This window comes from Cyprinodon variegatus, unplaced genomic scaffold (assembly GCF_000732505.1).
Source record: "Cyprinodon variegatus isolate N-32 unplaced genomic scaffold, C_variegatus-1.0 Scaffold166, whole genome shotgun sequence".
NCBI lineage: Eukaryota > Metazoa > Chordata > Actinopteri > Cyprinodontiformes > Cyprinodontidae > Cyprinodon > Cyprinodon variegatus.
This window is the reverse complement of record NW_015150619.1, coordinates 1098879-1123618: the sequence shown is the minus strand read 5'-3', so window position 1 is coordinate 1123618 and position 24740 is coordinate 1098879. Positions and strand designations below refer to the sequence as shown.

Here is a 24740-nt window from a genome sequence, read left to right as displayed (position 1 = left end):
AGAAAACATCGATCTCGATTTTCAATTGAAACTGCTTGTTGCGCCTGAGCTAAATCGATTGCTTTGGTCTGGAATATCCGGCTGCGTCACCAGGCTAGTTTTGAGCGCTACTCCTACAGCGTTCTGCCTCCACCTTATAACACATTAATTTACCTCAACGTTGTAAATATTAATGCTTTAAATTTTTACACAAAATAGGTTAAATCTTTTTATATCAAATGCACCATTCTGCGTATAAAAGCTGGCTAATTAACCATACTATAATGGCTAATTAATGGTTAAATATCTGCAATGATTGTTTTACGTTCTCTGCTGTGCTCTGCTGTCCGCCACATCGGTGTTTCTAGTTTCTGGAAGCTTAAGGTGTCTAAAAGGAAAACAGGAGCAGCTTTGTCCGTCCAACGTAGGTGTTCTTCGGTAAGAACATTTAGAGAACTTTAATGATGCCCTTGACTTGTTGTAAAGTTACTTCCTGCTCTATTTCATATTTTTTGAAGTGGTTTATTACTGATTAATGTTCTTTCTTTAATCCTTTTTCTTTTTAAACGAGTTCTAAACAGACAGGCAGATCTGAATAATGCTTATATATTTCTACTCCCTGAGCATGTGGCCACAGATGAAAGTCACTTGCATTGTATTGTTTGCAGAAAACTGTCATACCAAGCATGCATGTGGTGACAGAGGAGAGGAAAAACCCTCCTTTAACAGGAAAAAAAACTTCCAAGTCAGGCTCAGCGTGAAAGGCCTTCTGCACAAGCCAACTTGGAGTTTGAGCAGACAGAACACACACACTGAAAAGCAACACAGAAGCACTTTCAATGTGAGAGAAAAGTGAAAAAGTTAGTTAACGTAGTATCTCCTTAGACAGATGAGCTCTGAGCCAGTATTCAAACATAGAAGATGTGAGAAAGAGAGTCCAGTGACGGTCAATTGCAGTAATATCTGAGACAATTGCTATGTCTCGAGGAGAGAGAGAGTGAACTACTCAAAGACAGGGCCAAGTGTATCAACTATAGATGGAGAATTTGAAGTTGATGGCAGCAGTAGCCCACTAGATAACCGTCTGAAAGACCGTGCCACAGCTGAACAGAATACCAGGTCAGATTTTGCTTCTAGGGAGAGGGGAAAAAAAACATTAAAAGTTGAAAAATTTAATTTTGCAAAAGTGGAAATTAGTTAGACAATGTAGCAGAGTAAAAGAAAGTGGTCATTGTGTCCTCCAGCAACATAAGCCTATAGCAGGATAACTACAGACATAACTCAGGATAACCAGATGCCATCTAACTAAAACATTTATTAAAACTGAAAAAAAAAAAATAAACCCAGTCTTCAAAGTAGGCAGGGTGTCTCCATGGACTAAAACTGCAAATTTGTTCCACAGTAGATGAGCATGAAAAAAAAAAATTTCTTTCCAACTCTGTATAGAACCGAACACATCAAAGCTTGTTCTTGTGTAAAACAATAATCCAACTGAGAGTATGGGCCAAGACTTATTGAATATATGTTAATAGATGCTTTTCATCCATCTCAACTGAGCTTGAGCTGTTTGGCAAAGAAGAATAGATGAAACTCCCCACCTCCAGATGTGCAGAGAGACAAACCTTGCAAACACTTGCAGGTGTTTGTACAACAAATGAACAATTTAGAGGGGGTGATTTAAAAAGGCATTTTTATTTGTATGATTTTTAACAATGATGCCCTACTTTGTGTTCATCTGTCACTTAAAGTTCCATTTAGATTCACTGAGCTTTTATGTTGTTAAGTAATGTAAATAAAACTGAAAAGTTCAAAGGTTTTACTTTGCAGAATTAATAAAAGTGGAGGAAAGGGATTGGATACTGCTCAACTCCGGCACTTAATTTTATTTATATTTTTAGGTTTGGCTTTATGTATTTTGAAGTGGGAGGACTTAATTAGGCCTTTAGGTCATTGATAATTTATTGCCTCTCTGTCCCTGGTAACTTTTTCTTTGTTTGTTTTTACACTTTAGGAAACTTCTGGGTTATCATCTGATCCACTGAGCTCTGGAAATGTCAAATATGAGCAGTTAAAGAAATATTTTGTAAGGAGATTAAAGGCAACATATAACAGGTTCCACAGCATACCTGATTACTCAGTGGTAAGACAGCACTCTTCTTTCAGAGATTTCATATTATTGTTACGTTTTATATATATATATATATATATATATATATATATATAAAAACTTGTTTTAATATTTCCTGTCTCAGGTATGTGGATGTCACCATATATACTTTGTTAAAGATGACGGCATCTACAGAGCAGACAAAAGAGGTAGTAAGCCAGGAGCATGTCCTTCCACAGAGAGTTTAGATCAATGTTGCCAAATATATATGATTTTTATCGTCTTCATTCTCCATATTTTTAGGTAAGCTGGAGCCTGAACAGGTGTTGAATCTGGAACATGTATCTAAGGAGGAAAGGAGGACGAAAGCAGAGAGTAGTGAGAGCTTTCAGTGGACAATTCAAAGGATTCGCCTGTCTCCACGAGAAAAGCATCTGGCTGCCACATTAAAATCTAGTCACAGAGAAGAGCTACGGTAACTTAACCAGATTTTGCTTTTATGAAAATTTGAATGTTTTACTCAAATAATGACTTTTTTTTTGTCTTGTGATAATTAAGGTGTGTTGTTGTGAGACTTTTGCCCTCCCACCACGTCCTCCTTCATCTTGAGAATGTCTTCAGCTTCGGTAAATATTTTTTTAGGAAATGATGGTGCAAAGATAGCAGAGAAAAACTAAAATACCCCAAATGAACATGAATGTAGTAGAAATAAATCCATTGCTTGTAAAATCTGGTGTTTAAATGTATTGTGGCTTTATACTTTAAATAAAATCTCACATTATAAAGCCGATTATATTCAAAATCAATAGAGGCTGCGTTTTAAACTTGACTGGTGTGTTTGTGTTCGTCTGAGAAGAGTGGGCGACGGATGACGTCCTGTTTTACACCACTTTGGACGGCCTGCGCTCCAGCTGCGTGTCTCGTCTGGACCTCAGCTCTGATTGCAGGGGCCAAATATCGTCTGTGTACGAGGAAACTCAGCCTGAGTAAGTGTTGACGATGCATCTGGTAAACAGTGTCTCTTCTATCACATAAAAGTCATCCCCTTTCCCCCTAAGTGTTTTTGTGGAGGTCGCCCTGAGCCGAGACAGGCAGATCCTCACCATCAACTGCAACAGTAGAACAAGTTCAGAGGTGATGCTGGTTGATGCGACAAAGTCCCATTTAGAGCCTTTGGTGATTCAACCACGTCAGCTGGATCTCCTGTACCATGTGGAGCACTGGAAAGGATGGCTCATTATATTGGCAAACACAGGACCAGCAAAAGAATATCAGGTAGGGTTCCAACAGCAGGTTGTCTAAATGAATATTTTCAGTGATACTAATGACTGTATTTACATGTAGCCCATTGGTTACCCTTTAACCTTTACACTTTTTTTTGATGCCATGAACAGAAAAATAAACAAGTAGTGCATAATCAAGAAAAGTGAAGCATGTTTCCACATCTTTTTATGAGGTAAAATCTAAAAGCAGCTGTGCTGTTTCATCATAGCTCTTACTGTGTGTTTAGGATTGTTGTCCTCATCAGTTTAAGTTCACAGCTGCCTCTAAGTGGCTTTCTTCCACCAATCTGTGCTTCATCAGTCACACAGCGGTGATCACCTTGCCTGTCCCTGCTGGAGAAAACTGGAGCCCACATCTTGATTCTCCCACCTCCATATTTAACTGGGGGACTGATTAGTTTATGGTTTTTTTTTTTTTTGCATGTAGGCCACAAAGAAAAGATGTTTTATAATCTCTAACACTTTTTTTCATCCGGTCTTTTAATCTTCTCGTTTGACTACGGATGTCGGACATTGTTTTTCTCGTCTATCGCATGTGTTCTGTGTCCCATAAAACAACTCATTTTTATTTTTCCAGGTTTGTTTAGTGTTCGACCAATATAGGATTTCTCTTAAAAATTCTTGAAATATTTGGGATTAGATTTTTTTTTTAAGGTTAGGTTAATCTCAGGTTAGGGGTCAGCTGTGTAGATTGATTTATAACCAGGTGAAAGTAAATAAAAACCATTTCACTTCTCTTTTTTTTTTTTCTTTTTTTTTTTTTTTTTTGTTCTGGTTTAAGAGCCAAAGCATCACTACAGGTCATTTTGAAATGTTTGCAGATTTTTACAGACATTACAATATTATGGACTGAATAATCTATAATTAGCGTAGAAGAGTCCAGTGGAAATTTTAAGCTTAGTAGCCTAGATTTTAATGTGACAGTCAGATGCACAAGTGGCCTTTATGTTACTGTAGACTGAGGCAAAAGTTTGGAGAAAATGAAGAAGACATTCAGCAAAAGTCTATGGGTCGGTATTTAAACCCAGGACATCTTTCAATCGCGGACCAAGGCTTCCTTTATGCGTCACTTGCTCACCAATCAACCGATTTAAGGTGTTCCAATGTCTAAACAAAGCTGTTTGCCCTACTGTGAATTAAAAGCCAGCCCTAGCATTGGGTTTTATAGGAGTCAGTAAACACACAGACACTAAAACCTCACTAGGCACATTTAGGTTGTTAAATGACCTTAAAATTATTCAGACTATAAGAAAATCAAAATGTCTCACTGTGTAGCCATTTAGAATGGAACATTTGTAGAGTTCCTGCTAACAGTGTTTACTAGAGTGTTTCCTGGAGAGCTCCTTCAGTGACAGGCAGCTGCACCTTAAATGCACCAGGGAGCGTTATCTCTGATCCTTCCTCCCAGCAGCTGGAAGACTTTATAACCACCACTGTTCCCAACAACCTCAATAACTTGTTACATTCATGCTGATTTTGCAAAGTTTCTACCGTAGTCAGTTAAAGAACATGTTGCTGTCATTTTGCACATCTCTGATGTTGCTGCTTTTTTCAAATATCCATTACTGTAAAAATGTCCATAGCTATATATTGGTTATTTATTTAAGGTGCACAGTTTTTACATTATTAAAACACTTTACACTTCAGTATGTATTGTTTATCTTTTAACTCATCACTATTATGTTATTCTTCTACGTTTTTCTAAGGTCCATATTGTGTTAACATATTTTTCCATAATCTTTTTGCTGCTGTAAACACCAGAATTTCCCCATTGTGGGACAATAAAGGGATTCTCTATTCTATTCTATCAACAGATTCTGAGCAGGGAATTTCTATAGCTTCACCAGATTTACAATCAGCCGCTTGACTCTTCTCAGACTAACAATTTTTGTTTGTTGCATATTCTTTCTGTTATGAATTGGACTGCTCTCTGTTGCATCTTGAAAGCTTGAGAGTTTGTCTCGTTTCCAGATTATGCTTTAATCTTCTTCACATGTTTTATCCCTGACATGTCTGCTGTTTTCCTCTGGATGCTTTCTGTTCACTAAGGATCTTTATTAAACCTTCAGAGAACAGCTGGAATTACACTGAGATCAAGTCACACACAGGTGGACTCTGTTCATTAGTCCAACAGCTGAAGATAACTTCTGGATTTTATTCATGGGTTTCCAAGTCAATTGGTTTGAATACAAAATTCACCATATTTTTCCTGTTTGTTGTAAAAGGTTTTGAAAATAATGCATCAGTTCCTTCCACTTCTTAATGATGGGTGACTCAATTTCCGATTTTCATCTAAAATTCCCATTGAGTTCCGTTAACAGTTTTTGTTTGCAGTGATAAAGCAACTAGATTAGATTTTAGATAAGATTGATAAAAACATTCAGATGTGTTTATCTGTTATTCTAGATTTGTGCTTGAAAATAATGAATTAAAAAGAAGGGGCTGTTCTCTCTGCCTATTAGGTGATGCAGTCTCCGATTTCTGAACCATCCATGGCCTCCTGGGTGTCTTTGTTTTCCCCTGGCCTTGGCACTGCTATCAAAGACATGGACGTAGTTGGAGACTACTGTTTGTTGGTTGTCAACACACCAGCCTGTACCCTCGCTTTAACTGTGATGTCACTGAGCAATCCCAAGGAAACATACAGCATACAGGTCAGTGTGAAAGATGGCTTCAAATCGTATTGATTCCTGTTTTCTTCTTAAATCAGTGATTTTTATATCCCTGCATTTATCCCCAAGCTCCCATCCTGGGCTTGTGCTATTGAAACCAAGAAACCAGGCTTAGCAGATCAGCAAGATGTGTTTGAGTTCCTGTTATCATCTCCAGTCCACCCACCAGTGCCGTTCTCTTTGGATCTGAGGAAAGGACTCCTACTGTCAGCCACAGGAAAGCAGGCCTTTTCCAAGAGCCAAGAAAAGTATTTTACTACACGTCTACAGGCCTGCAGCCAGGTAAGACCACCTTTAAAACAGGTGGACATGGGCTATTACAAGCTGAGAGGTTTTAATATTAGAACTGCTAATATTTATGTTGATCAGAAAAGCGCTTCAAGCAGAATAAAGATCTGCTCTTCTGTGTTTTTCCTCAGGATGGCACCTTGGTTCCAGTGACGCTGCTCCATGCCGTACCTGTAGAGGATCTGAGCTCGGTGCCTTTGCTCGTCCATGTCTATGGCGCTTATGGTAGAGATCTCAATATGGAGTTCTGTCCAGTCAAACGTTTTCTGTTAGAACAGGGATGGGCACTGGCCTACTGTCACATCAGGTAAGGCATCCTCCCTCCTTTGATTTAAACAGAACAAAAACATTCAGATTTTCTAGATTTCTTTTAGCATGCTAACCAAATTGTAGTAAAATGTACCAGAAGCTTAAATTTGAAGGGTTATTTATCCTGTCCGCTCTGGACTTAAAGCTTCTTCTGTCCTCTTGTTCTTTGTTGAAACCTGGCATGGTTCCTCTTTCCTTCTGTGCTTAGCAGTGGGGGGTCTATGTTGGTTCAGTATAAGGTAGCTGCTGTGAAACAGTCAGAAACTAACACTGGATCCCTGCTATTCATCTAATTTACTACCAAAACAGGAATATCCTTAAGAGACAACCTAAAGTATCCCTCACTCACCTTAAGTACTCAACAAATTAGGAATATTCATCATCATATACCCTTTATAAGCAGCATTACCTCTTATTATACTGTTTCTGACCAAACAATGTTAGACAACCTAAAAGAGTCGATGAGGCTCGGACTGCGAGGGAAAACAAACCTTATGCTAACATGAGATTGCTGCTTATTTTCTCTCTGTATAGGGGTGGAGGGGAGCGTGGTCTTTCTTGGCACAGAAAAGGCAAAGGAGAAGGAAAGGAGAAGGGAGTGGAGGACCTGCAGGCCTGTCTCCATGAGCTTTTCTCTCGGGGAGTTTCCTTTCCTTCACTCGCTGCCCTTACAGCGTGCAGCGCTGGAGCTGTACCAGTAGGGGCGCTGTGCAACAGGAAGCCAAACATGATGCGGGCTGTAGCGCTGCAGGTAAGGCTGTCACTTCCTGATCCGTTCCAGAAGCACGATGTGTACCATCAGCTCATTTGCACACATGAAAACACATATTCATCCAGGTCACCATAAATAATGTAATTATGGTACTAAAGTAGTATATCACAAAAAAATGCTAATAAAACATATTTTAAACATTTTTAATTACTTTTCTGAGAATATTTTATGCTTTCCTTTTTCTCCTTTAAACTGCTTTTTTGACGTCATCATCGGAGATGCCCAGAGTAGTCCACATGTGTTGTTTATCCTTTTATTTTTCAGTTCTTTCTTTCTTAAGATTTTAAGAAAGGAAAAGATTAAACTCAAAAAGAGTGGGGGATGGCGGCCTAGTGGTTAGAGCATGGAATCCTGAGGTTCCCATTCTCACTCCCACAGTCTGCCACTGTGGCTCCCTGAGCAAAACCATTAACCCCACACTGCTCCCGGGTGCCGCACAATGGCAGCCCACTGCTCCCCAAGGGAAAGGGTTGAATACAGAGGTAGATTTCTCCAATGTTATAACAGTAAAGTTTAATTATTATCAAAAGACTAGAATTATGTTTAAATCCAAAGCTGAAAAGTTTAGCTCTAGGAAGTAGTGTGGGATATAATTTCCAGTACAGATCGGGCACAGGCAACTGATAAAACAGAAAGGATTTTAATGCATTAATTTTTTTCAGGAAATACATTATTAACCTTTAACGCTTTATAGTTTAGTATGCTTACTATTTTAAAGGAGGGAAAAGGGAGTTTTAGGTGTTTTTTACAAATTACAATCAATAGTGACCCGCATGTATATCTGGTTGGGCAAAAGAGTTAATTGTGCAAGTTGTTCGCCTGTACGTATAGGGTAGTGACAAAGGTGTTAAACGTTTGTAGGGTCTGTGTGGGTGACACTTGTGTTGATTAGTGTAGGCTGGATAAAGAAATTAACATTAAGGCTTAAAACAAATGTGGCTTAGTTTCGTTAAGAGTTTTGAGATATACACCAGAGGTTCACTAAGGTTGGAGATTCAGTTTTTCTTACCACTTATATCCATTGGCATGTACTTTGTTATTTTTGGGTTTCAAGCCTTTTTTTTTTTTTTTTTACTAATTTTAATGGTAAAAAATGATACTTAATAAATTTACATTAACAACAACCTGTGACCACCTGCTTGATGGGTAAAGAAGGCGGTAATGGGCCTAAGCTAGTCAGCAACTTACAGCAAAGGCGTAAAAGTAAGAAGTTTGAAAAAGCAAAAAAATCACATATATGATTCCAGGAAGGATAAAACTCTGAATAAGATACTAATGTTTGGGCACTTACCAGGAATTAGCCTTTTTTTTTAATGAAAAAGTTGCAGCCTATGAACACTGCGATTTACTTAATCCAAGTATTTCTTACCATAATGGTTCATCCCTGTTTGCATTTCTTAAGAACAATAATGACTTTTCCCTTCATGCTCTGCTGGGAAGCTCTGAGCTGCCTCTTTACCGAGAACCATTGCAGAACAGTCGACATAAATTATCTTATTTAATCATGATCAAATAGCCTTTGATCTATTTTGCCTATTACACAAATATGCACCTTTAAATCGTATCGTATTTGGAGCTGCTTTGGATGTAAGCAGACTTGGACCATTCATTTTCCAATTGTAAAATAATTTTAATATTTCAATGGGAATGTAAGAAAAGTTAAGTTAGTAACTAGAAAAATTAGTACATTTTTCCTTCCTCTATTATCTCTTAGTAACAAGTTTTACATGTATTCACATTAATATGAAAATCTTCATCTTTGGGATGTTTAGAAATAAAATCAGTAAATTTTTTTATATACTTTATCAAATTTGTATTTGATATTGAATTATCCATTTCCAATTTTACTTGAATTATAGATGTTACAGATTGTGAAATAGGTATGATCTAAATAAGCTGAACTAGTCCAACAGCGAGGTGGATCTTTACCATCCTGCCTAAATATAAATTCACTTCTGAACTCCTGAATATAGACGAGTCCTTCTGATCTCTAAATGTCTGCCTAGGCTCCTTTTCTCGATGTGTTGGGAACTATGGAGAAACCCAGTCTACCTTTGGAGGACAGAGATGAATGGGGGGACCCAGTGGGAAACCTGAGCCACAGGCACATCATCGCCTCATACTGTCCCCTCCACAACATTACCCCGCAGGTATGCTCAGCGTGCAGCAGAAACCACACTGTACTCCCACTCTGTTAAGCCAACTTCTGGGATTTATGTTGTTACATATCACTACAATACAATAAAATAATCAGTATATATTTGCACATAAATATAAATTAGATTAGAAACCCTTGATTTACTTCAGTTCCAGTTTTTAGCATGCATAAATTTGAATGTTTTTGTATGAGACAGCTCTATCCATCTATGTTGCTGACGGCATACAGTGGTGATCCCAGGGTTCCTCTGGAAGGTGTCCTCAGATACACCAAATTAGTAAAGAAAGCCATTCGTTCCCACATCAGCACGACATCCAAATCAGGTACTTTCATACTGTTTGAATCATTTCCCAGTAAAAGTGATGCATTCTGTTTCTAGACGTCCACACGTTACCTTGATGCAGTAATGTACCTCTGTTTGTCTTTCTCAGCAAAAAGCAAGATCCTTGTTTTAAAGTCTGCTCTGTGTTTAGAAACCACGCTGTAATGCTTCTGTCCAAGGGCTTTCTGGTTGCCGTTAGATACGCCTTTGATTTGTAATTTCCAATCAGACTTTCTCCAGAGAATCTCTCATGTATATGTGAAAACAATCTTAATGCTTTTTTTTTTAGCTTTTATGGGTGCATTTCAAATTCCTCTGAGATTTCCAAAACTCTTTTAGGAGTTATTTCTGCTTCAGCAGAGGTTTTATAGCTGTGGGTCATCCCCCCCAATAGTAGTGTCAATGTGAGGGTCAGCAGTGGCAGCGGTAATAGATGTATGGGTGTCTGGGGGACGTCTTTTCCCCAGTATAGCATTGGTCACCTTGTGGTAAAGCCTGTGTTTGTGTCAGCTAATTGCTCTCATTTTCCCCAGACAGGCTCTTTCTCCATCTCAATTATAATCTCCCTTCACCACCAGTGGTACTCCTTATATACACCCCTCCTCCTCTCTCTTCCAGCTTCAAATCCACATATTATCTCTCTCCTCCACCATCCCGCCCCTGTTGTTCTCACACACACACCAGCCAGCTTCAGTGCCTGCGTATGCGGGGAGATGTCTCCCTAATCTGCCTCTCTCTGTTCTCCTGAGTCTTTGATAAAGTGCTGATGGCATAGACACATCCAGAGCGGGTGGAAAGGCCCATTAGCATGGTAAAGAGATAGTATATCAGAGCAAGAGATTAGACTCCACAGACTGGGAGCTGTCAAGGTCAGGACCGCACTTGTGAATCAGTCCGTACCACAAAAAAAGAGAAAGGTGGTTAATATGGAGTAGACAGTTAGAAGTAGAGATATCCTGGGTTCAGGAAGATCAATGTTTTACATTTATTTCACGCATGTTGGTTTGTTTCTCTCCTTTAGACTTTGAACAAGCGCCGAACATAGTTCTGAATGTGCAACCTGGAGTAAATCACCTGGGACCAGATGATTTAGTGCAGACGCTGCATGAGGTGAGCTGCTTTTTTAGAGTGTAGTGGGGAGTTTCAGGAAGGCACCAGGCAGACGTTTGAATGCTGTCATTTTCTGCTTCAATGTGGAATAAGGGAAGAGAGGTTGGAGAGATTAAATAACTTGAGTGGATTTAAAACAGGTTTGAATGTGTAAAATAGTTTCTTTAACAGTTTTAGGGTTCTATTTAAATCACCAACGTATGCTTACACCCACACTAATGATGTCAAATGTCCATTAGCAAGTTGCAGTGAAACCGCAGTTCCACAAAGTCCTGGAATAATCAGGCTGGATATCCGAGCCCCTTTCTTTTCAGAAATTGATGTAGGAAAAAAAATTAAATCCAAGTCATTTTTTGTTAAATTAGTGACATTTTTCTTGAATTAAGCAGGTATGTGAATATTTTTGCCACTGGAATTAGACAATTTATATTTAAAATAAGAAAAAAAACATTGATTTGTCTTATTTCAAGTGTATAATATCGAGTTAGGATAATAAGGGTAAAAATAATCATTCCAGTAGCATATCATAATATATACCTACTCAAATTGAGGGTAAATAAACTTCTTCTAAGAAATGTTTAATTATTTTAAAATGTTTTTTGCACTGCTAACTTCAAAGCAGTTTGATTACATTTTAAATTCTGTTGAGGCCCTTTAAAATAACTAGTGTAAGCTAGGATTATCTATTCCAAAAGCTGTCCTGATGTGTGTTTCTGGATCAGTCTAATGACTGATCCACAGTAATGGACCTATAAACAGTGATGTTAAGGTTTAAAAACTTTTTTTCTCATCATTGTAACCCTGTAGATCAGACTTTGTCATGTCTGACCATAAACCTTTCTCTAGAAAGCTTATGTCCATGGAGTTGCTGCTAGTTTCAGTCGTACTTGAAAGAATCATTTTTGAAGCTGCAGGTTATTTCAGAGCCACATATAGAGCTAGTCTACCATGACTGTCTCTAACAGGGTCAGTATTCTAGGATCTGTGCTTCTGTGTCCCACAGAAGGCATCTCACACTGAGCCTGGTCCTGCTGGAGGTTCTTCTTATTAAAAGGGAGTTTTTCCTCTCCACTGATGCAGCATGCATGCTCACTGTGAGAGATGCTGCAGAGTTATACCAGCAGCTGTCCTCTCTCTCTACATGCTCATCCAGGAGTAATTTTTTTTCTGCAGTAAAAACTTACGTGCAGTGAGCTGGTTAAAGTTTTCCTTAGATATAAAAACTTTTAACTAATCTGTCATCATAATTTGATTTTATTAAATTGAGTCTGAAAAGAACATTGAGATGACAGGATATACAAACAAACTGAATTCTCAATAGGAAACTTTCCTCAGTGTTGACAGTGAAACTGAAGAATCTTTATGGCTTCAGGCTTGGTTGCTTTGAACCATTTAACACATTTGCTTTAATTGAAAGTGATGTTCAGTCTTATAGAGAATTGGATGATCCAACCAGCCAATAATACTACAAGAGATACAACGTATGGTATCACACTGCTCTTACCTACATAAGGTCTGTCACTTATGCTAAAAGCTTTGTTTATACTGGGAAAAATGTTTTTAAAAAACTATTTTAAGTAGGCTCTACCAATGCTGCTGAACAAAAAGGGGTTAAAATCTACAACCTGATCTCTGCCAGGCAATTGGGGGATTTCTAACTAAAATATCTGCAGGGACGAGATTGTACTTGTAAATTAAACATGTTGAAATCTAAAGAAAATGCAAATCCAATTTAAACTGATTTTCCCAGTTCTAAAAAAAGGTTATGGAAGCTGTAAGTTGTTTTCTAGCACAGAAACAACCCAAATGAGTGTAGATGAGCATCTGTTCTGAACTGCACCATTTAAGGAAACTTTGACAGGAATTAGTGCTTTTATATTAAACTAATCAACTGGTCATAATTGCAGTTAATGTATTGACATTAAAAAGCTTTATGTAAGTGTTATAAAGCTTGTTCTATATCAGAGGATTTAATTAGAACTAATAGGCTGGACTTCATAGAGCATCATATTCATTTACTCAGATAAGGAAATTTATCTGCAGCTAAGAGCGGCTAATTGATTATAAATTAGTAAAGTTTTGTGCATTTTTCTGGATGAACTTTTTTATTCAGAGTTTAGGATCCAAGCTGATGCTGTAATATCTGCTGTTTTCTTCTATCTGATCCAGGAGGCCTTTAAGCTTGCGTTTCTATACGCAGAGCTGGGCCTGGACACTCTGCTGCCTCGACGCAGGAGGAAGAGCTAGCAAGGAATGAAGATCTATATTTGAAGTACTCATAAAGTGTTTTACTCTCCATGTTAAAAAAGAGAAAGACCTCCAGCTCACTCATCGAAAATAGTTTGCTTTATTGCATTGCATCATTCCCTCTGCATTAAAATCCATCTGTGGAGAATGATTTGTGAGAATAAACGGTTTTCTTCAGCATTTATAAAGGATGCCGACAGTCTCTAAATAGCAGGCCTTCTCAGAGACGTAGCATTCTGCAGGATGGTTAGGATGAAAGCGAGTGTAGGTGGAGTAGCGAATGACCAAACCCTCTCCCGGCTCGGTCACAATTTGAGATTTTTGGAAGACTTTGTTGTCGTTGGCTCGGTTTGTGCTCATCAGCACCTGCAGCTGCTCAGGTAGCTCCTGTATAGCAGAGAGATCTGTGGTGGTGGAGCCTTTGCCAAAGTTAATCACTATCAGGTAAGCTTCTTTGTGTCCATCTAGCTCTCGGATGTAAGAGAAGACGTTGTTATCAGCGAGGACATAACAGAACCATCCACGCAGAAATGGGAGCTCCGACTGACGAAGGCCGTTCAGGAAGCTGTACTGAGAGAGGACGGAGCCTTCATCATTCATCTGGAGCTGTGAGAGGAAAGAAAACCAGTCAGACATCATCAGAGCAGCTTTCATCGCAGCTTTCCTCTGTTTTCTGTACCTCCACATTCACACTTTGATAGTCAGGATGAACAGGCAACCAGGTGAGGTTAGATTTGGCGTTGAATCCTGCGTTCATCTCGCTGCTCCACTGCATTGGAGACCGCTCAGGGTCCCGACTGAGACTCTGGGATTAGAACAGGAACAGTTACCCTCCACCCGACCTTCACACAGTAAAATTATGCATTTATATCTGAAAAATAACCAACAGTGAAACCCTATTTCCATAAACCTAATGTTCTCCAATTAAAGGTCTATTTTTGTACCGATTTGTTTTCAGTGTTTCTTCAGTCTATAGACTCTACTGACCACGTTGTATTTCCCAGCAGGGTCCTGTACTTGACTTTGCGTGATGTTAATGTTCTCCATGCCGATCTCTTCGCCGTAGTAAGTTGTTGGCGTCCCGGGAAGAGTCAGTAGCATCATGTTGATAGCGCGGACATAAATCTGACCAGCGCTGGAACCGATTCTGGGCCTGTCATGGTTCCCCACCTGATTACCACAGGAGAGGAGGAAAGATAAAGCAGATCCTAAGTAGCTGTGAGATATAAAAACTATATTCATAGTTTTTTTTTTTTAGCCTTTCTCCTTTAAGCCTAAACCAGCTTTAAAACTGAGTTTTATTTAATGTTAAACAAACAAATGCAACATCATTAGATTATACTAATTTAATAGTTTTAAGTGTCTAAAAGCATCAGTTAGCATTATTAGCACAACCATTATTAGTATTATTGAACAGTCTAGGTATATTCCATTGAGAAACAGAGGAACTATGTTGTCCTCAGTTCAGACACTTCCTTCTGTTTTATCTAAAGGTTTTAACTGCAACAAACAAAAACCAGATGTTAGAGTGAGAAAAATATATAAAATATTTTATCAAAATACAACTAAGAAGTTTTTTAAAAAATGGACGCCAGTTTCAGCTCTCAACCTTTACCACATGGAGCAACCTTCCCTCCTGGAAACACTGGCATCAAGCATAAGAAAACTAATTTTTGAGGTGATTAAAAAGAATGGCATAGGCTGTTTTTTTTTTTGTTTTTTTTTATTGTTTTTATTTTTAATTAGCTATAATCTTAAATTATTGATTAGCTGATAAATATCCTATTTTATTTTAGTGGTTGTTTGCAATAAATAACCCTCTTGTTTTTTTGGTGTCTCCCATTTCTGTTTGCATTTAGAAGCTCTACTTGGAACTTTGTAAAGTATTAAAAGTTTGTTTTTTAGTATCTGTTCTGTGGGTCTGATCAGAGCTGATCAAAATATAAAAATCCTTAGTTGATTTCTTTCTAAGCATCTTTTTTTTAAATGTTAACAAAGCTGCAGAAAACTTTTAGCACTGCCTACACTTACCCTTTTTAATCTTAAGAGTGGTGAAAATATAAAAACATAGATTAAAAAGATAAACCTTATCTAAACCGACTGCAGTATAAAAAGGGCGTTACAGTTTATGATTATAAAGGCTGAAAAAGATATCAGCTCAGTGCCATAAACCCTGTAGTTCTTCCTACTTATCACTGGAGAATCTTGGTCATTTCATAACCATCTTGTATAATAACACTATTGCAACATACCTATAACGATGAAACATGAGTGCTTTTTTCATGTAAAAGGAAAAAAACTATTTACCACCCAATTGGGCCATTTTCCTTTGGGCATGTTGGACATCCAGAAGTCCACCAGTTGTTTAGCCCACCAGCCGCTGGCGTTTTGAGGCAGGTCCAGCAGGTAGAAGTTGAAGGGGAAGTCACTTTCTTTAACCAGTGGGGTTCCATAGTACATCATAGTCTTCTCCACTTCCTGATAATCATAGGATTCTGTCACCAAGAACCTGCAGAACAACAGGTTGTGTGGGAGATCTGTGAGGAGCGTTCCTTTTTCATCCCGATTCAAATGTGGAAATCACGTCATCAGTATTATTATTAAAGTTTATTTGATAGGGACAGACACATTTACATAGACAAACTGAATGAAACAGCAGTCCCATGTTTGCATCATGGTGCAATAGCAACAGCTAATTCGCAACACTTGTCCCTAGATGGGCTTTTAAAAAAAAAAAGTATCAGTTCAGCATTATTAATGGTTTAAAAGTAGATATAAAGCAGTTAGAAAACATCTTAAAATCTCTTTTTTAATCTAGTGTTCATTCTAAAGTTCCAGATTGTAGGAGATATGAATCAATTGTATTAGTTTTCATAACATAAGGATATCAAAAACTTTATTTATTTCAATAGTGATAATCCTGTATAGATTCATTACACAAAGAGTAACTTATTTGAGGTATTTGTTTAGTTTATTGTGATGTTTGTGTCTTGCAACTAAACAAACAACATTCTAATTGTTAGATAAAAAGATTATTACAGTTTATTACTAAATAAAATATCTTTGATACAAACATTCCCCAAATTCGGTGTCACAGATCAACAATGAATTTCAGCTAAACAATAAAAATGATCATGATGAAGCATTGTTATATTATCAATTACAAATAGACTAAACTTACAACATTGGTTATTGATGCTGGCTTTATTGTCTCTATGGTTAGAAATGCTTGTAATCTAAATAAAGGTTTGGTCATGAAACCATTCTCGTTCTATCCAGAACATTAATGCGCTAAAAGAAGCTGGCTGTTTGCTGTGTCAAAACATAATGGAGGAAGTGTTGAAGGAAAAAAGGGCGCAGAAAGATATTTACAAGGCTAGCATAGAAGTGCAGTTGGAGTTTGTAGTTCAAATATGTGGGCTACAACTGTCCCAATTCGTTTTTAAAAGTCTGAGGTGCTGTTTTCAGATGAAGTTAAAAGTGCACATATAATTTGGACATCAAGGTTCTGGTGTCAGGAGAAAGAGTAGAGAGGTAAAGAACCCTGTCTTTTTTTTTTCTGCACATCCCTCCTATGCTCAGCTCTATGGTCGTCTTTGTTTCATATTTCCAGCAGGCTTTGCCTCCTAGTCACTCTGCCAAAGGAAGCAACAACTCTGCTGCTGGACCAACCGGCGCTCAGGCCTGACCCAAATTACTGCATGAATACAGAGCAGCATACAGGCCATTATTCTGTGGTTCCGCTGAGGTCGCTTTAATACCAGCCTCCAGCTTGACTACATTGTTGGCTATGATGGCTCTAACTTCCCTCTGGACAACACTGCATAGGTGAAGAAGAAGATTACAGACACCAGACAGGTTGAAGTTTGTCCTGGGTTAGGATCTCTGTGGATCTGCTGAGAGTTTCTCCATTCTATGCTGCACTCAGGTTAAGTATTTATTATGTGTACTTTACAGTAATTTGATATACTTTTCCATAGGGGAATTCCATTTACCATAAAGACCTTTGTGTAATTTGTCTAACATAATTATCATACTTACGTAGAAACACATTTTTGTGATTTTTATCAAAATGAACACAAAAACACTTGAAGTAGCTATTTCATCTTACTTTTTTTTTTTTTTTAGCTCTTTTTCTTTTGTCATTATACTGTGACAAGAAAAGAGCAATGAAATGAACTCCTTGCATTTAACCCATCCCCTTGGGGAGTCTGTGGGAGTGGGGGATTGAACTCAGAACCTCTGGATTCCAAGCACAATGCCCTAACCACTAGGCCACACTACCCTGTTTAATGAATAAACACAAGTTTCCTTTTTTTGATTTAAATCACCAGAATAAACAATCCATTGTTCTGTCAGAACAGCATACACTGTCAGATCGGCATACGCTTAGGTTTTTAACTAACCTATATTAACTCTAGATCACAATATGAAGCACAGCAAATGTTTTCTATGATCCGATTATACCCCTACCTGTATCTGCCAGGCTCTCGGCTGTAGGTGTCCATCTCTGCCCTGAACTTTCTCAGCATATCGTGCAGACCCACCTGACTAGTGGTGTAGTCATGATACAGGTCCCACTCTGTAGTTACCAGTTCCTTTAATAGAAAGACGGTAAAGACAATATTTAAACAGGTTTGTAGTGATAAAGTTGAGTATTTGCAGAAAGTAGTTTAACTTTTTTTTTTTTTAGTCAGACTAGAGGGAATTAGGGAGAGCTTGTCTGTAATCAGTCCCTCTCTGGGGCCAAAGCACAGAGGCCAGCTGCAGGTAGATGGAATGCAAGTAGAAACCAAATACACAAAGACAAGACTCCAAGAGAGAAACTTTGACTCGTTGAAGCTTTACATTCCAGCATCAAGTGTACGGAAGACAAAGTGTTGAGAAGAGAGGTTAATGGATAATGTGTCAGACTTTGATTTCACACACTACCAACACCTGATGCTGCACGTCTAACTGAATCAATCACTTCTATGTTCCAGTGACTAACAGCTGACGCGTCCTGCCGCGTGGATAACCTCAGACCACTCAGCTTATGTCTTCGGTTAACAAACGAGCCGTTCTGCTGCCCGTCAGCTCACAAAGTCGGGGATATTTTTAGCTGTTACCATCGATTAAAGCAGAAATCACAGTGCAGATAAACACCGTTATTACAAGCTACAGATAAATAACTTTATGGTTTTGTTTCTGATTTTATAACATACCTCTATAAATATCACCGAAGTCTAAAGATGTCTAAGTAAGAGAACCCCTGAGTGTAAAGAATAGGTCTGAGTCAGTCCCAGTATTATAGCATTAGTCCACAGTGGTCAGTAAATCCCAGTGACTTGCTAATCCTCTAAAATATGCTTCTATTCCACTAATCTTTTCTGTTGGAAAAAAAAAACAGCCTCCGCAAGGTTTTCTTTACTTAAGCCAGAGTGTGTCATTAAGTATTTGAATTGCAATTACAGTGTTTTCTTAAGAAAAGCACAGGATGAGCCTGACATTTAAGCCGCAGATAAATAATAAATGGCACACCATGTACAGTGGGAAACCTCCCACTCAGCTGTTATGGTTTGATCCTGCAGCTTTAGTCGGCGGAGGTGTTTCCGCCCACGCTGCTGCTTTCATGCATCTCATTATTCTAATCTGGACTCTGACATGCCACTTATGACTCAATGAAATAAAATCAGGATTATATAACCGAAGGTCAAAGCAGGGATTGTTAGCTGAGCTGAACTTTGAGCGGTGGAAGTTACAGAGCCAATTAAAATTTAACACGACGAGTAAAAGCTGAGGATTTTCTGAGAATACGGGAAAACATCAGCACTACTTTGTTTTAGGGTCATCCCACCGTGAGAATGTGTGGTGGAACGGGCTTTGTTATACTTCATGTGAGCTCCGATTACACCCTGTCTTAGAAATATGTTCATGTTGCTAGAAACCCATTTGTAAAGAAGCTGATTGGATTTTCATGGCTAACAAGCACATTTTGTTATGTGAAGGCTTTAGAGGTTTGTTAGAAAACATTAGCGGACAAACAGCGCCCTGGAGACCAAGAAGCCAAGCAGCAGGAGCTGGGGGGAAAGCTGTAGAGAAGTTTAAAGCTTGCAAACCTACTAAGACATGATCATCCACCTAAAACAGGACAAGACAGACATGTAGAACAAGAAACCAAGAGGTCTATGATAACTCTGTGTGCTCTATTTGGTAAAACACTATTTTTACAACAAAAGTCATCAAAAGCCCAGCTTTAAATTCAGCGCTTACAGCTGAACATAAACTGAACAAGTGGGAGAAGGTTCTCTGGGCCTATTGGATAAGCAGGGAAGGGGGAGAACCATGGTGGCTGCATCATGCTGTGGGAATGCTTGTGTTCAGCAAGGAACAATTATGAAGAAAACCATTTAGAAGTGGCATAAACCAGGAGCAGACGCTCCACTTCCAGGAAGACATCCACCACCAAAATTAAAGTCAGTCTTTGAAGCAGCTCTAAATGGAGAAAACAGTGGGTCTCCATTGGTTTTGCTGACAACTTTAAATGCATACCACAATAACATTAATCTTTACAAATAAAAAAGGTAACATCAGGCAGTTTTATCCCTCTACATCACATTCATTCTCTGTATGTTTACTAATGCATAAAATCACAGAAAAACAGGTTGGGGTTTCTGGTTGTAACGTAAGAGGCCACCCAGCTAAAGCCACAGGTTTTGATGAACAGAGGGAAGGAACTCACCGGCGGCATGTCTGGATCCACCTGCGGCTCATCTCTCAGATGTGCTGCTTCCAGCATGTGCTTCACTGCATCCATCCGGAACCCATCCACCCCCTTCTCCAGCCAGAAATGAATAAGATCCTACAGGGGAGGTAGAAAACTAACCATTTAGTATAAAAATAACAAACTAAAGTGCTAATGATTTTCTCTTATGTTTGCTGTGTCAGATTGCACATATAGTTGTTTAAAAGAAATGTTTTAAAATGTAAGTAAAGCTCAAAATCCTTAGAGTAATTTGGGAAATGCTGCACATAATATTGTAAATCAAACCACAAAGATAAACCGATCAACCTTTTAATCATTTCACAGAAAACCAAAAAAATAAATGAAATTGGTCTATTAAAAAGAAAGAAAGTCTACAATTTCTTTACAAACTTCTTTAAGGATTTATGACTAATATTCAGGTATTTAACCACAGATTTTGAGGATTGCTTCACATCTTTAATGCGGTGTCTGCGGCTCTTAGACCCAAATAGAATCCTCTATCTGACTTCTATCTGGGATAAAGGAGCTTTAAAAGAAATTAAGTTTATTTGCTGATTTGCATTTAGAGTTGGTTTAATTTCTTATTGTTGTTAAAAAATATGCAAGTCAACTAAAGATTTCGGAGATTTTGTGAGTGCAAATATTTACCCGCCTGTTGGAGTGTCAGAGTGCAAGTGTGAGCTGCTCTCATTTTCTTTTTTTATTTGGACGCCTTTTAATCAGGATCCTTCAGATTTTTCTTGGTTTGGTCCTATTCTATTTTTCCTTAATGAAGTGATGTAAATAATCTTTTTCTACAAGCTTTTGAGACTAAATAAAAGTTGCCCAACCTCAGCCAATTAATTTGTTTCCTGAAGTCGCTCCTGAAGTCCTGATCTGATATTAGATATCGGTCCGGTATCACTTAAAAAAATGAATCAGCTTTAGCCTGCCTCTTAAAATCTCACAACTCCCATAGAAACACTTTGCTTCTGTTCACTTTTCATTGAGTTTAGGCCACTGTTTGGTGAATAAGAAATGGGTCAGTTGTCCTCACACCTTATTTTGTTAAGTATTGTTCTCTCTTTTAGAAATTTTATTTGATCAAGCCTTTTCTATCATTCCACACTATAAAATGACTAATCAAAGTATGCATGAATAATGCTGATATCGTATCAGGTCCATATTGGTATCCGTCAATCCTCAAAAAAGCAATATCGGTGTCGTATTGAAGGAAAAAGTTGTATCGGGACACCCCTAAAGAAAATGTTTCTCCATCTCTTGAAGTCGGTTGGTGTATTTGATAAATTACATTGTCTTCAGCAAGTCTTTTTGTAATAGTGAGACTTTGCTGGGACTGTTTGTTAATAGATTAGCTTCATGCAGGAATATCTAATTGTAAAAGTAATGATCACTGATTGATTGGTCTTTGGTTGTCCTTCATGGTTTCCAAATGGTCTTCTATACCAGGGGTCTTCAACGTTTTCCAGAACAAGGACCCCCAAACTGATGGTGAGATGGAGCGGGGACCCCCTAATTATATATATTGTACAAAATTGTATTATATCAAACTGGTCCCTATAGTCTCTCTATTTTATGTCGACTAATTTAATAAAAGTAATTTCTCCCTGGGATTATTAAAGTATTTCTGATTCTGATTCCTGGTTGATGGGACAGGTGTTGTGAATGAAACGGTTCCATTCAATGATGACTGAAACACATCTTCTGCCTCCATCCATCTGTTTACTACAGTGTGTTGAATTCATGTTAATGTGTATTTAAAGACATTTCAGTTACCGGAGAAAAAAAAAAAAAGAGTCTAATCAACCAGATTTTTGCAACCCCCAAGCAGTACCTCTGTGGACCCCCTAGGGGTCACGGACCCCCTGTTGAAGACCTACGGTCTATACCAATTAATAAATGATTTGCCATGTGGTAATCCAGCTACTCTGATTTAACTGCTGTTGTTTAGAACACAGCTCTTGTAATTGTTTCCAATGAGGTGCTAATAAAGTTCTCCAACACATCAGTCAGGTAATGTGTGAGCGGCTGTAAACTTACAATGATCTCTTGGACGACATCCGGGTTCCTCAGGTTCAGGTCTGGCTGCTCACTGAGGAACTGGTGAAGGTAACACTGCTTTCTGACCTTATCATAAGTCCATGATGAGTTTCCGAAGATGCTCACCTGCATGACAAGTAAAGATGGAGATCAATATTGAAAGATCAGATGGGTATTTACGTGTCAGCACGTCCAGCAGCATCCGATAGCAGAAACACAAACCCAGTTATTAGGCTTTGGGTTAGCAGGATTACAGTCTGTCCACACATAGTAATCCTTGTAGTGAGGGTCTCCAGTACGGCTCAGGTTGAACCAGCGGTGGCGGTCGCTGGTATGATTGGGAATGAAGTCCATAATCAGCTTTAACCCTGTGGAGGGGAAAGGACACTCCATCTATAAAACGTGTCGATCAAGCAAGCACTAGAGCAGAAACTCCAACATCTCTGCTAAAACACACCCTTGTTGTGCATTTCGGCCAGAAGGTCTTCAAAGTCCTGCATGTTCCCAAAGAGGGGGTCGATGTCTCTGAAATCCTCCACATCGTAGCCGAAGTCTTTCATGGGGGAGCGGTAGAAAGGGCTGATCCACACAGCCTTGATGTTCAGGTTCAGGAAGTGATCCAGCTTCTCCTTGATTCCTGAGCAACAGACACCAAACATCGCCGTGAGCCCAAGTATTCAAATCATTTACGAAATCACCCCGAACCTTACAACGGTTATTAAATGTTGTTTTTAAAATCGCTTTGTAATAACTAAAGTCAATATTTACTGACCTGTCCTTGACAAACAAACAAATAATGCATCTTTAATTAAAGTAAATCATCAACTAACGTTTTATTATCCAGTAAAACACCTCAGTTTTACTGTAGTTATAAAGATAAGTAAATGTTATCCTGCAACCTACCTTGTTTTGATCTTCATGTAAAAAAAACTATAAAATAAAACAAATCTGTTTTAGGAAGTTAGAAACTTTTGAATGGTTAGAATAGTTTAGTTTTTGCTTTGTTTAGATCCCAGGAGCTCATCTTGTATTTATGTCCCTGCCAGATGAAGCCATTGCTACAGCATGCTGCTGCTCAGGATAATTAATAAACTGAGAGGTACAGAACTTTATAAATAACAAAACTAATTATTGTGTTGGTGGATAGATGCTAAACTATTATTTCTTTATCTTGAAGTAAAGGTTCATGTGAGATTTATTTCCACATTAGTGTATTTATTTTGACCATTCTAATTCCTTTACATATTGTCTCTATAAATGATGTTATTTTGAAGGAAATATGTGGCAAAAATTATATTTTGGTGTAGCAATAATTGTGCATTAAGTTTTATGTCTTTACATTTTATAAAATATGTTTGCAATATAAAAGCATATTTTAAACATATCATAAAAACACATCTTTCTGCACATAAGGCAAGGGAATTTTATTTGCATAGCACAATTAAGTACATGGACAATTGGGAGCTTTGCATAAATAAAAAAATAAATTAGAAGAAAAATAAAAGCAAAAACATTGTTAAAACAAAACAACAAAAAGCAGGAAAAGAAAAAAAAGAGCAATACAGGTAGGAGTAAGAGCCATATTGCTTCCTGATGCAGGGGCACTCGACTGAGGGGGGCCCCAACTAGATATTTCAAATATAAAAAGAAAATCCTGCAGTTAAATTAATTATCTTGGGTTGTCTCTGATCTTTCAGGATTAAACAGTGAAACGAAGAATTAACATATTGATTGATGTATGCATAAATGAAAAATAAATTCTCAGCTCCAGCATAAAAATAATCTGTTCTTTGTTTAAATTTATAGCGAAACAAAAAAGTAATATAGTTTCAAAATCCAAAACTTTTCTTTTCATGTGCACATAGATACATCTATTTATTTATTTATTTATTGTTCTAAACAAGCTGTTATTATTTTTAGAGGATGATTTTTAATTTAAAGTTTAAAGTTAATGTATATTTAACTTTTTCACTTTTATTCGTTGAAATTTTACAGAAAAAAATTCATTTAAAATGTAAACGCTGCTCTTCGATTCATCTCTATATATTTTTGGGGGGGGACAATATCAATGTCTGTCAAGGGGCCCCATATTCCTGGCAGCGGCCCTGTCCGGAAGTTTCCTACCTTTCAGGTCTCCTACTCCATCCCCGTCGGAGTCCTTGAAGGAGCGGGGGTAGACCTGGTAGACCGGGGTGATCTGCCACCAGCCCATGCAGGGGGGGGACAGCACGATAATGGTGATGGTGACCGCCACCAGCGCCAAGGTGCAGCACACTATGAGCCAGAACAGGATCTCTCTGGGGACCCGGTAGCGGGCCTTAGAGGAGTGCAGCAGCAGGACCTCTTTGGGCATCCCTGCGTAAGGTTTGATCTGCGCGTACTGATCCAGCTTCACCGCCCTGGAGTCGCGTCTCTCCTCGGTGTCAGACCTGGAGCTGCTCGCCGCAGACCGGCCAGACCCGCTGTCGTCTGCATCCTTATAACCCGGGTTCCGGATGGTCTCCTCCATCTCTATCCGTCTGTCACTGTTGATGCTCATTTCTGTGTTTTTAAGGCGAACTGCTCTGATTGAAGGCTTTAAACAGAAGGGAGCTGCAGGTGGAGCTCAGTCAGCAGGGCCACCTGAGGGAAACTGGACAGGACTGCTCACAGATTACTGTTTCTTATCTCGGTGCAAGGTGGGCTGGGACTGCTGCATGGAGGACAAT

At 38.5% G+C, this 24740-nt stretch overlaps 2 protein-coding genes across 2 annotated transcripts; one reads left to right on the top strand and one right to left on the bottom strand.

Annotated features, from left to right (window-relative positions):
* Positions 1 to 99: 99 nt before the first annotated feature.
* prepl (prolyl endopeptidase-like) lies at positions 100 to 13507 on the top strand. The gene is made up of 15 exons (XM_015378174.1): positions 100 to 417; positions 1991 to 2119; positions 2232 to 2295; positions 2390 to 2561; positions 2645 to 2712; positions 2943 to 3072; positions 3145 to 3361; positions 5832 to 6023; positions 6111 to 6323; positions 6461 to 6636; positions 7173 to 7389; positions 9417 to 9560; positions 9765 to 9891; positions 10912 to 11000; positions 13170 to 13507. Exons 1-15 carry the CDS (start codon positions 292 to 294, stop codon positions 13245 to 13247), a joined length of 2142 nt encoding a protein of 713 aa, XP_015233660.1. The 5' UTR covers positions 100 to 291; the 3' UTR covers positions 13248 to 13507.
* Positions 13369 to 24740, bottom strand: slc3a1 (solute carrier family 3 (amino acid transporter heavy chain), member 1). The gene is made up of 10 exons (XM_015378175.1): positions 24157 to 24740; positions 22490 to 22669; positions 22255 to 22400; positions 22033 to 22158; positions 19969 to 20088; positions 17721 to 17845; positions 15555 to 15756; positions 14235 to 14417; positions 13927 to 14052; positions 13369 to 13853 (listed from the first exon to the last, which is right to left on the bottom strand). Exons 1-10 carry the CDS (start codon positions 24569 to 24571, stop codon positions 13422 to 13424), a joined length of 2055 nt encoding a protein of 684 aa, XP_015233661.1. The 5' UTR covers positions 24572 to 24740; the 3' UTR covers positions 13369 to 13421.